The following is a 15,641-nucleotide window of genomic DNA, read 5'->3' as shown; positions in this document are numbered from 1 at the left end:
AGGGTTGTTTTTATTTCTCCTTTCAAGTATATCTTTTTATGGTATCAATTAAGCAAAGTAATAGCTTTTTTTTTAAGTCCATGGCTCATGGTGGGTTTTGTCTTACTTTCTTTTTTCTTCAGGCTTTGAGCTATACAGGTAGCCACATGAAAGTGCACTTACCCAGTTTAGTAGAGAATGAGATTCTGAAAGAGGATGGATCAGTAATTAAAAGGTTTGGGTTAGCATGGGGTTATGCTCTGCCTACTAACACCTTGACTTTTTTTTCCACTTGTAAGAAAAACAGAGCCCCTACCTCTGCCCTAACGTCCCTTGGGAATTACCAACTCTGTCTACATTGTCCGCTTTGCCAAGTGGTAGACCTGTCAGTGTGTCAAACCTGTAGTGTCCTCTTGACGCTTTGAAAATGATACCAAGGCTTGAGGGGAACTGAGACACCTGTTCACACAACCACTCCCTGGGTTTTAACAAGTCATCAGTTTCGTTAAGGCCAACTGGCTAGAATATTCCATTGTGTTGACAGATTTGGAGCACATTTGGAGAGGAAACCAATCAGCTGCTCACAGATTAATCTTGTGACCAGCTACCTTCAGCTCAGTCGTACCGAATCATAATGCCGAGTGGCACATGCTTTGGGGTTTTGTTTTTGTTTTTAAGCTGCTTCTAAAATCTTTAAGTTGTTTCATGATCTTGCATGCGAGTGGCAAATAACATGAGCATGAGTTGGATACCCACAAACCTGATTGTAAATGCTGAAACCAGGGATTTTAACAAGTTAAGAAAGGGCCATAAAAGAAGTAAGTGGCTCATTTTTGTGCCTGAGGAAAGAGACAAGCTGTGACGCTGTGTCGTCCCTATCACCTACTTGATGCGTGATTGTCAGCACCATTGCCTTGTCTCCTGGCCCTTCTCTCTAGTCCCCTCTCGCTTTGGTCCTTTAGCAGCACCATGCTAAAAAAGTGTCCTCAGCTTCTCAGTGAAAAGACACAATGGAAATTCAAGTTACTATTGTTCTTTTCGCTTCATTGTAAAGAAGAAAAAGATTGTCATTTATAGTACTCTACAGAGCTATTTTCAGCCTGCAGAACATAATAATTAGAACAGCGAATTAAAGGTTCTGTCACAATTCCGCCCTCCAATCACATGTGAAAAACAGCAGCAGCTAAGAATTTAAAAGAGTGTAATTGCTCAGGGGACTTTAAAAATGCCCCGTGAATTAAGGATAAAGTACTTTTTATACTCTGAACTTTTACGTCTTTTATTCAGTTATGCAGACAAAGCCACACAAACCATGTACACCCTAACATCATGAGATCTTTACATTGGGATAGATTTAGAGACCATCTAATCCAAACTTCTTAATTACTGCTGGTAAATTTGAAGCCAGGGATATGGAACAACTCAATTAGTTCTACAGCTATTTAGTTCCAGAACTGTATTTGTCAGTACACTGCTTTATCTTGTATGTTGCTGAAGATATTTTGTCATCCCCACTGCTCCCCTGAATACACATAAGTAAATTCATTCCACTGCTTGAGTTACATGCATACACATGCTCATAAGCACATTCATCTACGATATCTGCACAAAATTTCAGGGATTGTCCTGTGATAGAAGCTCATTCACCGCCTCCCCCCACCCCCACCCCCAACACAGCCACACCAGTGCCACGAAGGCTGCTATTAGCTCTTGGCAGAAATAATCAGATATTTGCCTTTTCGGAGAAGAAAAATATTATGGGTGCTGAATCGTGAGAAAAACACAATCTGATTTCAACCACTGGAACAAAATTGGACCTTTTTTATCAAGAGGAATAAATTTTAGTTTGCTTTCAGATACAAAATAATTCATGTGGTGTCAAAGGAAGGAGAGAATAAGAAAACATGAGAAAAAGGAAGAAGGAGACAAAGATGCCCAAAAGAAAACCTGAAAGTATTTTGGCTAAAATAAGTCTTTTTTTTTTTTTTTTAAATCAGGAGTATCTTTTTTTTTTTTAATTTTTCTTTAACATTTATTTATTTTTGAGACAGAGAGAGACAGAGCATGAACGGGGGAGGGGCAGAGAGAGAGGGAGACACAGAATCCGAAGCAGGCTCCAGGCTCCGAGCCATCCGCCCAGAGCCTGACGCGGGGCTCGAACTCCCGGACCGCGAGATCGTGACCTGGCTGAAGTCGGACGCTTAACCGACTGCGCCACCGAGGCGCCCCAAATCAGGAGTATCTTAAATGCGTGGCAGTGTGAGAAGGTAGAACAATGAAAACTCGGGATGATCTTAAAGGCATGACAGTGCAGAACCTCTAGCTTCTGAACACTAGGAATCCATTAAGAAAAATGCTGGAGTAAAGCTAAGAAAACTGCTCTTCTGTGGTTTTAAGTGAAGATGCATGGCACCGTGGTTGCGGATTCAGGCTCTGGAATCCTTGAGTCTTGGCCTCACTTCATACTAACTGTGTTACTTTGTATTTGGAACATCGCTTAAAATCTCTGTGATTTGTTTTCCTTATTTATTACAATCATAGTGCCTGGCACATAAAAATGTTCACCACATATTTACAGAATGAATAATTCTGTTGAGAAGTAGATGGAAGGACAGAGAATGAACAAATTACAGTTTAATAGTTTTCAAGTAGGGATACAGGAAAATAGTACTAAATACCACAGTACATCATAGCCCCTTTTGTCAAGTAATCATTAGGAGGGAGCCAAGAAAGCACTAGTCAGTGGCATAGAAGACCAAAAATGGGCAAAGTCCTGGAAATCTGAGCAGATGGAGGAAGGATCTGTCTCTCAGCGTTTTCTCTCTCTCCTCTCTCTTCCCTACCGTCTCCAGATGAAGTTTCAAGGCTGGGGCAGTCCTCGTCTCTCGTTGGTATTCACCTTCCTCTATGTTGCTAGAATAAGATTCCCGTTTTTAAAGATCCATGTCTCATGGAAAAGTTTTCCTAGAACATTTCCCAGAACAGGATGCGACTCTAAGGAGTAAGCTGACAGCTGAGGTGTTTTCAGAAAATCAAAAACTATTTTTCCTAGCCTGTCAAAAAGTACATATGGAATCCCTGTTTCGGGATGTGCCAAGCGCTTTCAAATCAGTGCACCTTAAACAAACATGAATGATTGTATGGTTGCTTTTGGAGAGAATCTCATTAAAGCATGGTTTTATTTCTTTGAAATAGTTCTGAAAGTTTTAAAAAATATTCTTTGTTCCAAAATACTTTAAAACATTTCATGACTTATGTCAGATGGGAGAGGCCATGTTTAAAAGAGAGAGGTGGGAGGATGGTTGCAGATGTTAAACTAATAGCTCAGTCTGGAAGTATCCAGAGGTAGCACAGTGAAGTATTTTCGTGTCACAGTGATCACTCCCACCCCAAAGGTGGTGGCTGCCTTGTAGTGAAGAAAGTATAATTCTCTCTTGTCTGCTTTCCTCCAGGACGACAATGAGTAAAGCCAGTACACAGAAGAGGGCTGTGGTGAAGGACCAGCATGGAAAACACATTTACTTGGAGCACCTGGAGGATGTACCAGAAGCACTAGACCAAGATGACCTCCAGCGCGACCTCCAGCAACTCCTTCGGCATTTCTGCAAGGAGGACTCGAAGCAAGAGGCCAAATGAGGGGCTGCCCTGTCCTCACACCAGAAACCACACATCCACTCGATATGCAACTTCCCGTTTCACTAGCAGAGCGACCTAATGGGATACCCTGACACTTCCACTTTTAGCAAAAACACTGCATTTTGTTTTAGTTTTTCCCCATCCTCTTTAACTGTAAGCTAATTTGTGACCAAAGATAGCGTCCTTCAGTCTGGATGCTGTATCCACTACTTTGTTGTGTCTGTGCTAAACTGGAAACTGGCCACCTCCGTCGTTCTTTGCTTCTGCACAAGCTCCATGAAAATCCATCGATCAGAAGAACTTCACCTACAGACCTCTTCAAGTGTTGATATATAGGAATCCTTCCAAGGGATATCCTTGTACAATGTATATAGCTAAAATGCTCAGATGAACAACATATTAAAATTAAAACCACTGCCTATCATAACTACACTGGGCATCATGGAAATAAAAGGCCTCTAGAAATTGCTGAACAATGGTTAATTAAGATATTGCTAACACAATCGAATGATAATACAGTTCTACTGCAAAAGAAGCACTTCAGACCTACCATGTCCTTAGACCTTCCAGAGTAGCCATTGCTCCTAGTTAAAGATGGGTTAATGACCTCAAGGAACTATCCTAACTAAGCACTTATTGCTGGTGCTGGCCAGCCTTGATTTATGATTCTCCAACAGCCACTCTGAGGGAGGGGAGAAGGGGAGCAGAAGGCAAAAGGAGTGAAACAATGAGGTATTCAGCTGCTAGCAGCTACATCCTGTGGCGTTCTAGCATCTTCAGGTCTTTTGGATTTTGGACACATTGGCAGGGTATTTTAAAAGCTATAACTACTGTACTTTTCCAGTTTTCATTGCTGCTTTAGCAAACCACGCTGTCTTATTGGTGGTACTTTCTTCTGGCCACTGCACTGTAGATAATTCATTGGAAACAAGATTTACCCACTACGCAAAAGGTTAAACTCCTTCACCATGCTGGAGTGTTCCCCCCCCCCCCGCCCTCCGGGTTTATATCTTCTCTAATACCTGCATGTAGCATTTAAAAATCAAAACCACAGACAAAACTTCTCTTCTAATCACACTGATGGTTTTCATTCTTCTGACCCTGAGCAAGCACTTTTCACTTTTCAGCTAGGTCTGTTTTTTTAGCTTGCAGACAAGGTTGAGAAATCCTTACAAATTGGGTTTTGGTTAAAATTTTTGATTTATTTATTTGAAATCCAAACTCCCTTGGAAACTCTTAGGTGCATTTGTGCACTTTTTTGTTTGTTTCAAAGAAGGAACTTTAATCATCTGAGTGATTTCCATGTCCTAATTCCTTATTCCTCTAGTGGTTGAAGCTGTGTAGCATTTTAACATATATATATATTCACAAATATATTCATATAAACAGTATACATTTTGAATCAGTTATTTGTTAAAGAAAAGTATATTCGATGAAGATGAAATTAAAAAAAAAAAAAGAGTCTATCCTCCAGGGATTGAACATTTTCCAATTCTATCTGGTCTTTTCCTGTTGTGCAAAAATGACTCATTGCTCCGAATGTCAAAAACAAAAGTGACAAACAATGGCACTTCATCATTTCAAGTAGTGTTGCCAAGGGCGCAAATTTCCTGGGAGGGAGATTTCCCATAAGCCAAATCTCTTAAGCCTCAAATGCTAGCACTTTTTGGCAGTTGGATAGGAAATAAAGCTTTTTTGGCAGCCAAAATGAGAGAGGCTGATGGTGAAACTTTTTGAGACACACCATGGCCTTCTTGTCAGAACCTTCACTGGAGCTCAAGAAAAGCATTTCTGTTGTGTTATTTGCAGTGCAGATGATGTCTGTGTAACAACATAATGGTTATTCACCTTTTTTTGGTTTTGATTTTTGCTGTGTAATCAAAAAACTTGAATACTGTGAGAAGAAGTGAATTTTCAGTTGATGAATCAGCATCTTGTTCCCATGGTGATAACACTAATTGAATATATCTATGAGGGCATGTATTAGTTAATGGAAAAAAAATACAACACTAACAATACATAGCTGCAAATGTGTACAATGGCTGATTTAATTAAATAAAATGTACAAGTGTTAAATGTGGCAACAGTGATTTATTCTTTATCACTTAATCTGTGATTTCAGGAGCTAAGACATTATTAAAGAGATGCGATACATTTAAAGCCAAAAAAGACACAAATTGCCCTTTTCTTTTCCTTGTAGTTTTTATTTAGTAGCTGAAGATGCTACATGCCCAACACTGTGTTAAGCACGGAGATGAGCAGAAAGATTTTGTCCTTGCTCTCAAAGAAATTTGTATTGTGTTTGTTATGCAAAAGGAGAAAAACAGGGGCGCCTGGGTGGCTCAGTCGGTTAAGCGTCCGGCTTCAGCTCAGGTCACGATCTTGAGGTCCGTGAGTTCGAGCCCCGCGTCGGGTTCTGGGCTGATGGCTCAGAGCCTGGTGCCTGCTTCCGATTCTGGGTCTCCCTCTCTCTCTGCCCCTCCCCCGTTTGTGCTGTCTCAAAAATAAATAAACGTTAAAAAATTAAAAAAAAAAAAACAAAGATTTATATTTAGTTTTGGGATCATTACTAAAGAAATAGGAATTTGGGGGCTTGGGGAAAATGAGGGGAGTGTAACCAGGGATTGGTAGGGCAGCGCGGCCCACTGGGCATGACTCTTCCATTTTAGTTTTCTCTTACAAGGCAGTGGGGTGCTCTGGAAACACACGTTTTTTGGGAACAGCATTTTGCTGGGGTGCGTGGGGGTGTTATTTATCTCCTAGCCTGAGAATTAAACACTAAATGGATACATCAATATAAACAGCAAAAGGGCAGAAACATACAAGACTGAAATCAGTTGTATTTGGAGAGTTTTTGTTTTTGTTTTTTGAAAAATCTCTTTAGTGCCGCTAGACTATTTTTTTTTACTGTAAAAAACGTTCAAAAAGACATGGTTAGGAAATCGAGTAGGTTCTACTGAAGTTTTAACTGGTATAAGCTGTAAAGCTCACTGGATCTGGCTCATATGCCTAGTTGATTTACAAGATCTCCCGAAATTAAAATACCAAGTATGCTTGAAATTAAAAAATAAAAATAGAGTCAAGGTTAAAAAAATTCCCAAAGTAGGATTGTCTGTGTGACCATCCTCTTCCTCTCATTTTTCTCATGGGCTGTGTTTTCTACTGATAGGAACTCATGGCTTCCAGTGCCTTGAGTTTAAGGAGATTAAAGCATCAGGGAATGAATATTCAATGTCTTCTCACGTTTCATTAATTGGTGTACAAACTCCATTAAAACAATAAACAGTGGTTCATATGTCCTTTTACAGAAACATATTTAACGTTTATTTATTTTTGGGACAGAGAGAGACAAAGCATGAACCGGGGAGGGGCAGAGAGAGAGGGAGACACAGAATCGGAAACAGGCTCCAGGCTCTGAGCCATCAGCCCAGAGCCCGACGCGGGGCTCGAACTCACCGACCGCGAGATCGTGACCTGGCTGAAGTCGGACGCTTAACTGACTGCGCCACCCAGGCGCCCCTACAGAAACATATTTAAAATGTAAAGTAGGGTGAACCCCACCCCCCCACCTCCCGACTGAGGGAAGATTATGCACATTTCATAAATGACTTGAATTAGTTATGAAGAAGAGACAATTACATATACACACATTGAAACGGGCACGAACAGCATTTGAACTTAGGTGGCTAGTGATGGAATTCAATATATTTCAGCATGGAGGTTCTGGTCTGGGTGTAGGAAAGTAGACAAGCACATGAAAAGAACAGATAAAGAGAAGCCAACCAAATATTTAATGAAAAACAAAATCACTACAAGGTTTTCTTGAAGAATGGAAAAAAAATGGTCAGCTTGCTTTCATTATTCCATAAGAAAAGAATTGCTTAAATGTCTTGGTCCTCTGTTGCCACTCGCTGCTTAGAAACTACATTCTCCTTCAGTTAAGGTCTGATTTCTGTTTCTGATCTAATTAAAGCTAGAATTACAGTCTTAGAATGAACCACCCACGTAAATGTGTAATACAACTTTTGTTTCACTGTAATAGTGGAACATTTAAGAAAATCTTTTAAGTATCTTGAGAAAAACCTTTATTCCTAACTCCTACAGACAAATTATTCTTTTTTGGTTAGACTCCCTGGGAAAAACAAAAGAACTCTCTCACTTTAAATTAGCTCCACAGAATGGAATCGATGACACATATGAATAGCCTGTGGGTGGAGGGTAGACAGGGACATTTAAAAGTGGTATTTGTAGTACTCTACCAGATATCTTCAATCACTGGAAGTGTTCATTTCATGAGTCCTTGAAGTGTTTCTTTGAGGCAAAATGGTTCAACAGGTAATCTTGGACTAAGATTGGACTGCTATGTCAGGACTTATGTGACTTTGTGCAAGTTTACCCTCTGGAATCCTCATTAGTAAAATAAGACAAAATAATGCCTTAGAACCCTCTGGCCATACCAGGTGCAGGCAGCGCATCAAGTCCTGTCCCATTTATCAACCCTTTAATTTGGAAGTGCCACACTGGCCTGTGTGTCCTTGGAGCTCATTAGATATGGACCCATATTTGTGACCTTCCATCTCTCTGGGAAGAGAGGGCCTCAGGGTAGGAGTTGAAGGCTGTCACCCCTCTAGATTAGAAAGTAGAGTTAACCGCTTCCTCTTAGGCACTCACAAGATTTTTTTCTATGTCAGTTACGCCCTTTAATTCACTTCCTTTTCTGAGGAAGGATTCTTCAGGATCTCTTTTTTCTTAGTAGGTCTTCATAACTCAATTCTGGTTTCCATTCCTTCTTCAAACTTCCTGCACATATTCTATTTTTGGGTTTTCACTTTTTCTTTACCCTTAAAACTGCTGAATTAGGTAAAACTACCCAAACTCCCCTATTGAATATTCTCTGCTGGCAACCGGTCTAGCATAGCTGCTGCATGTGCTGGCAGGGCCCTGGGTTGTCCTGGAGGTGGGGATGAAGGCAACAGCTGCCTTTGTGGGTGTGCAGAAACAACTGAATTACCGTGTTGCATGGCATCCACACCGTGCCAGTTTTTCCTGGGTGTTGATCAGAACTCAGATCTCATCTAGGCCATGAGATGGAATTTTCATGGCATTAGTATAGCAGCAACTTCTGGGTAAGTTGGACCTCGTGTGAATTTTTCAAGCGACTCACTAATATGTGATACCTTAAACACCTCTCCAACCACACTGTCTCACCCTGAAGAATCAGAGGGACAATGTAGAGAGTCTATTCTCATAATCCAGTTACTGTTCCGACTGGTATGTTAGTTTCATAGGGCTACCATAACAAAATACCCAAGGATGGTATTTATTTCCTCACAGTTCTGGAGCCCAGAAACCTGAGATCAAGGCCCTTCAGCAGACTGGTCCGTATTGAGGCCTTTCTCTTGGGCTTATAGATGGCCACTTTCTTGCAATGTCCTCTAGTCTGTGGTCTTTCTTCTTTGTAAGGGCATTCCTGGTGTTCCTTGTATATCCAAATTTTGTCTTCTTATCAGAACATCAGTCAGATGTAATTAAGGCCCACTCAAATGGTCTCATTTTAACCTAATCATCTCTATAAATGTCTATTTCCAAATACAGTCACAATCTGAGGTACTACACCCAAGTGCTTCAACACAAGAATTTGGGGGAGAACACAATCTAACCCATAACAATTGGGTTTAGTCCAAGAAACAAAGCCCACGAGATATTTTAAGCAGGAAAGGGTTTAATGAAGAGAACTAGAAACTTATATAAATGTTGAAAGAGCCAAACAAGTGAAGCCAGGGAAGGAAGCTGCTGCTGTCTGGAAGAAACCCATAATGCAGAAATCAGAAGTCCAAGCTGCCACTGATGGATTTGGCTTCATGTAGCAATGAAGTTGATGCTTCTTAGGAGAGTGCCCAGACATAGCTGCACAAAACACTTCATCTGTCTTCTGCTAAAGTCCTGCAGTCTTGTACTCTCCCCAGCCGCCCTGAACAAATAATTGTTTTCCTTCTCTTTCCTGTTTGGACTTTGGGCAAACACTTATCTTTGGCAGAATCCAACACGTAACCCCACTGCAAAGGGATTCCCGGGAATACGGTTCTGAGGATCTTCCCTCAGCCTACAGCGAAGAATGTAGAATAGGGTGGAAATGACACTGAGTTGGCAACCATTAGCCATAGAAGCTAAGCCACAGAATAGTTTTTATCCATCCACTAACTCGTGTATTCAAGATCTACTATATTCCAGGTATTGTGCTAAGTGCTCAGGTAGATTGAGGTCAAGACGTTCATGATTTTTACTAGTGCCAGTCACCACTGAAAGTGCCCTGGAGATTTCTTTCGTTTCTACCACAAGCCTATTAAGTAAATACTGATGAGGAAACTGAGAAGCAAAAAGGTTGAGTATCTTACCCAAGATAATTCAACTACAAAACAGCAAATCTGGGATAAGAACCCAAGCAAATGGCTCCAACAGTAAAGCACGCTCCATCTTTGAAAGACAGTCCTTACCCCTTGAATTTATAAGCTTGCAGTATCGATATATGGAGTCAATAAGTTCACAAATAATTAAACATTAATTTGCTTTGAGACAAAGACCTTTTATACGAAGAAACAAGCCCTGTTCAGTACCATTCTCATTTCTATTCTTCTACAAAATTCCTTTCTTTTTTCACAAACCTACTTTACCTTCCTCATGTACCTCATGCTCAGCAGATGACCTTGATTCTGTTTTATAAGAAAGTAGGTGTCAATGGGTATAATTATTTCAATGCTGTATGGGTCAGGGTTCTCCAGAGAAATAGAAATAATAGGATGTATGTATAGATAAAGAGAGATGTATTGTAAGGAATTGGCTCATGTGATTATAGAGACTGAGAAGTCCCAAGAGCTACAGTCAGCAAGCTGAGACCCAGGAGAGACAATGGCTCAGTTCTAGTCCCAAAACTGGCAGACCCAGACCTCAAAGCCCATGTTTCAGTTTGAGTTGGAAGGCAGGGAAGGGCTGAAATCCCAAGTCAAGGCAGTCAGGCAGGAAGCGTTCCTTCTCATATAAGGGAGGGTCAACTTTTATGTACTATTCAGGCCTTCAATTGCTTAGATGGATTTGACCAACCTTAGGGCAATTTGCTTTACTCAGCCTACCAATTCAAATGTTAATTTCACCCAGAAACACCCTCAGAATCCTATTCAGAATAACGTTTGACCAAATTTCTGCCACCTGTGGCCCAGAGAAGTTGATGCATTAAGTTAATCATCGCAAATGTTCTTCCTATTCCTACCTCCAAAATTATGTTTATCTACCTCCACCCTCGCACAAAATCCAACTAAATTTTACAGATCTTACTGGCTTTATTCAGAGATTCATGAGTTGGGCAGCATCCCATCTAGCAGATAGAAAGGAGCTCCAAGGAGCTGTACATCCTGCACCAAATGAAACACTCTTACAGGCAGATGGGAGCAGGAATAAGGAAGTTATACTAGGCAAAAGTGGGTTAGTTATTATAGTTCCTTTCCTTTGGGGGATGGCTGGGGTCTGTCAGGCAGACTACCTCACTAGAGCTGATCAGGAGATTCTTGACTGGTTTAAGATTCCATTTCTGGAAAAGCTGAAACTAATTAAGCCTTGATTTCATGATGTGGGGCTTAGCATTAGTGACTCCACTTTGCACCTGTGTTCTGGTTTTTAACACATTCTTGGTTCTCGTGGATGTTCTCTACAGCTTTCTCTCCCAGCTGAGGCATACGTTCAGATTTCTCCTGGTTACAGAGAAAAAAAAATTATCCTTCAATCCTGGCTTTGCATCTAATGCTCACTCTCTTGCTCTCTTTCCCTCTCTCTTTTATTCTCTCTCACTCTTTTTCTCTCTTTTTTCCCCCTCCTACATATGCTTCCCCAGTTTCTTATTTCTCAATCCTCCTTCAGTCTGTCTTCAAAGAATCTAAAAACTTAATGTATTAGAAACTATGGCTTAGCACCTGTTTATGGGTAAGCACCTAAGCCAGGCTTGGGACCTGGCTTAGCAGAGGTCCTAGGAAAACCAAAACCTTAAATGGGAGAGTCATAATTAGTATGTCCACATGGCCAGACAGGAAAATGCATGAATTATCTTGGCATGGGAAATAAGAATTAGTGGGGCCCTGTGGCAAACTTAAGAGAGCATGCCGCATGTTATATATGTATTGAGATAAGTATAAACCATCAATAATTAATGTATTATTTAGAATAGAAAAATAGTAAAAATACAAAATATATCTGAGAGCTCTCTTTTGGAATACAGATGGTCACCACTGACATAAGCAAGAGGTAAAGAAGCAGAAATGTGCAATGTTAAAAAAGAGAATTGGGGAGTGTGATACTGTGATTTATAATAAATATATATTTTGTTTTCATTCATTTCTGGCACAAAACTAAAACCCTTGGAAGTTCCTGAGCAATAAGGGCATCTTTTGTTATAGTATTTACTCTCATGTCTTCAGTTTCTGAAATGGTTCTAGAGGCACAAGGTGAAACGTGTCTTGTTATTCTTAACAAGCTCCTTTCCACCGCACCTGAGTCTCTGTTAATGAGGTGACTTCTGGAACGCACCTAGGAATGGGGGCTGGTTGCCAGGGAAAGGACCGGAACAGAGGCAAGGAACTTTTAGTCCCACCCTCTGATTTCCAGGGAGGGGAGAAAGGTCTAGAGAGTCAATCACCAATTTCATCAATCATGTCTGTGTAACAAAGCCCCCATAAAAACTTGAAAAGGAGGGGCTTTGGAGAACTTCCAGATTGGTTAACACGTAAAGATTTTGGGAGGGTGGTGCACCTGGAGAGGGCTTGGAAGTTCTACACGGCTCTTCCCACACCTCACCCTATGCATCTCTTCTGTCTGGGTGTTCTTAAATTATACCCTTTTGTAATAAACCAGTAATCTAGTAAGGAAAATGTTTATCTGAGTTCTGTGAGCTTCTCTAGCAAGTTGATCAAACCGAAGGAGTTTGTTGGAATCTCCAATCTATAGCTGGTTGGTCAAAGCACAGGTAATGATATGGGCTTTTGACTGGTGTTGGGGGTGGGGGGTCCTGTAGGACTGAGCCCTTAACCTGCGGGATCGTAAGCTATCTCCAGGTTGATGGTGTCAGGTTGATAGTCTCAGATTCCCAGTTTGTGTCAGAGAATTGTTTGTTGGTATGGGAGACCCTCCCTCACCCCCCACACTCTCTGGAATTAGAAGCAGAAACCCTTTAGGGAGATAATCAGAGAGGAAATAGATATAACAAAATGTTCCATAATTTTATGTAAGCAAGTGTAGAAAACTGAATTTTGTTCTGATTTTGTTTAAACAGAAATTGCTAAAATTTACCACAGAAGAGATAGCAAAGGTAAACCCCAAGGTGGTGGTATTTTTCCATGTCTGCTTGACTAGGCTGAGGAATGCCTAGAAAGCTGGCACATTATTTCTGGGTGTGTCTGTTTGCTGTTTCCAGAAGGATTCACATTTCAGTGGGTAGAGTGATGAAAACCCACCCTCAACAGTACAGGTGGGCATCATCTAATGCATAGAGGGCCTGAATAGAACAAAAATTCAGAGGAAGGGTGAATTTGCTTTAGTTGGGACATGTATATTCTGCCCTTGGACACCAGCGCTCCTGATTCTTAGGTCATGGAACTTGTACCAGGACTTGGGCCATGGACCCCCTGGTTCACACACCTGTGCGTTAGGACTAGAATTACACCATTGGCTTCCCTGGGCCTCCAGCTTGCAGTCAGCAGATACCGGGTCTTCTCAGCCTCCACAATTGCATAACCAATTCCTCACAATACAGGTGCTGCCACATTATTAAGCTTTCAATAAACAGATAATTCCATTACCATTAAACTGATACAGGGCCCTATGAGAAAAAAAAAGTTCCCAATCACTTTAACAAAACAAACCCCCAAAACATCAAAAATAACAAAAACTCGGATAAATTCATTAAGGAATAGCTATACAAAAAGTCTCAAATAAAATAAATGTAATCTGGCATATATTTTGAAAATTAAACCAACCAAGTGGCTTCATTCCACGTCCAAAACTGGTTTTTTACTGATAGCTGTTAATGTAAGTACCCTCATTGAAAGGCCAAAGGAGAAAATGTATAATGATTCCCATAGATGGCCAAGGGACATTTGGTAAGCTGTAGCCTTGGGTTCTTGATTTTTCTATTAAGAAAATCAAAAGAGAGATACGCCGCCTTAAAATGATCAAAGGTTTTATGTGTCTGTATAAACAGCACATCTCTAACAAATGTTTAAATAAATTTAAGTGAACAGCATTTAAGTTATGCTCAGTTTAGCACAGCTTTTGCAATAATTTGCCATAATAGAGAATACCTTACCTCTGACAGTACACACTACTGGCTCGTTCCTTGTAAGGCGATATCAGTCATGGAAAGTTTATGAATCCTGTCCTGTAAAGGGTTCCAAATGAATACATTCATTGAGTTATTTTTTTTTCAAAGTTTAAAGCAAGAGAAAAGAAAGAATGTGCCACAAATAGAGGATTCTTTTATTTATCACATAAATCAGTTAGAAAGAATTTACACTTAAGGTGTAGTTCACTAATGAATTTGCAATTTTAGCCAAAATTTGTGCTTATAGGAAATAATTTTTATTTCATGCTTTTTTTCATTTTGTTTTAAAAATGAATTTTTAAAAAATGGATTGAAACACTAAAGAGGGGGCATGCGGTCCTCATGACTAAGTTCATCTTAATGATGAACACTGGGAACATTCTTATTTTAAAACTGTGAACAAAACAAAAAAGTTTAATATTTCCATAATTATCCAGAATGGACCAGGAGGTATTAATCAATGCAAATTTACAAAACAACAACAACAACAAAGAAATAAAGCTTAACAATGGGAAAACAAGAGGCAAATATTATAAATATAGGCGGATGATAGGTTTGTGAACCAGAGAAACCAATCAAACCAAAAGAAAAATTAATCAACAATGTTGTCACTATTTTCAAAGTTAACAAAAAAATCTGTAACTTTCTTTAACATAGAAAATTTCCAAATTAAAAATGGAAGAAACAGTCATATAATTTACCTTAACAGTAAAAAAGATTAAATGCCTAGTTATAAATTTAACAAGAAATGTACAGGGTCTATTAAAAAATGTTAAAAGGTTTTACTTAAGTTATTGGAGGAACATACACTTATATATAATTATAGAATATGAAGATTCTCCATTAATTTATTTCCTCATAGGATCATAATAAAATTGCTTGTGAGATTTTAACTTGACTTTATGTGAAAAAAAAATAAGCATGTGAAGTTAATCAAGATTCTAGGATTTTAAAAAGGAATGTATGTACCAAATTAGCCCTACTAGATATTAAAATGTTTAAGCTACCGTTTCTAAAGCAGTTCAGTATTAGTGTCGTCATGTAACATAATTGACATGAGTTCTCTCCTTTGTGAATCACAGACAGAAACTACCCCAAGTGAGTTGTTGCACAAAGGAAACTTTGCAGCAAATAAGGAGAACATACGGAACAATGTAAAAGGCTGAGAGGGTCAGTGGGTACCTTTTGCTTAGGGTTAGTTTGAATATTTACAGAAACCTTGTCATCATATGCAGAGGCAGGCACAAGGTTGCACATGTGCCTTAAAGAGACATGTCTATCCGTACATTGTATGTTATATATGTGAGGCTTATCCTTCTCCTTGGGTGGAGATTTTAGTATTATAAAATGATGTAAGGGTAATTGTTGGTCATTCTAGTGGTCACTCCATGGTCCATCTGTGTAGGTGTGAGCTGGGGTTTAGTTCAAACTGCTCTGAGTGGTCTGGAACCCTGGAACACTGGAACCCTCCTTCTAGGCATGCAGTCATTATTGTTTGAGAGGTAGTTGGTTTCCATCTGGGATATTGTGCCCATCCTATGGGGTCTTTTGCCTGGGTTAAGAGATAATCTGGAAAGAAGAGTTTCAGGGAAAATGTGGGACAAAGGTCAGTGGGTACAAGCAAATGAATAGTAAAAGATCAGGTCTTGGGGTCTAGGTGGTGACA

At 39.9% G+C, this 15,641-nt stretch overlaps 1 protein-coding gene across 50 annotated transcripts in view; it reads left to right on the top strand.

The window, feature by feature from the left end:
- Positions 1-5,695, top strand: part of ANK2 (ankyrin 2) — a 671,502-nt gene extending 665,807 nt beyond the window's left edge. For 44 of the 50 annotated variants that reach the window (XM_043569982.1, XM_043570029.1, XM_043570010.1 and 41 more), the window contains 2 exons: positions 123-214; positions 3,432-5,695. In XM_043569982.1, coding sequence (XP_043425917.1) covers positions 123-214; positions 3,432-3,615 — 276 coding nt within the window. In that variant the 3' untranslated portion in view covers positions 3,616-5,695. The remainder of the gene's footprint in view (positions 1-122; positions 215-3,431) is intronic. The other 6 variants (XM_043570198.1, XM_043570019.1, XM_043570032.1 and 3 more) reach the window with 2 other exon arrangements.
- The last annotated feature ends 9,946 nt before the right edge of the window (positions 5,696-15,641 follow it).

This window comes from Prionailurus bengalensis, chromosome B1, assembly GCF_016509475.1.
Source record: "Prionailurus bengalensis isolate Pbe53 chromosome B1, Fcat_Pben_1.1_paternal_pri, whole genome shotgun sequence".
In the NCBI taxonomy this organism is placed as follows: domain Eukaryota; kingdom Metazoa; phylum Chordata; class Mammalia; order Carnivora; family Felidae; genus Prionailurus; species Prionailurus bengalensis.
Note: the sequence above shows the minus strand (reverse complement) of the source record. Positions and strands in the feature narration are given on the sequence as shown.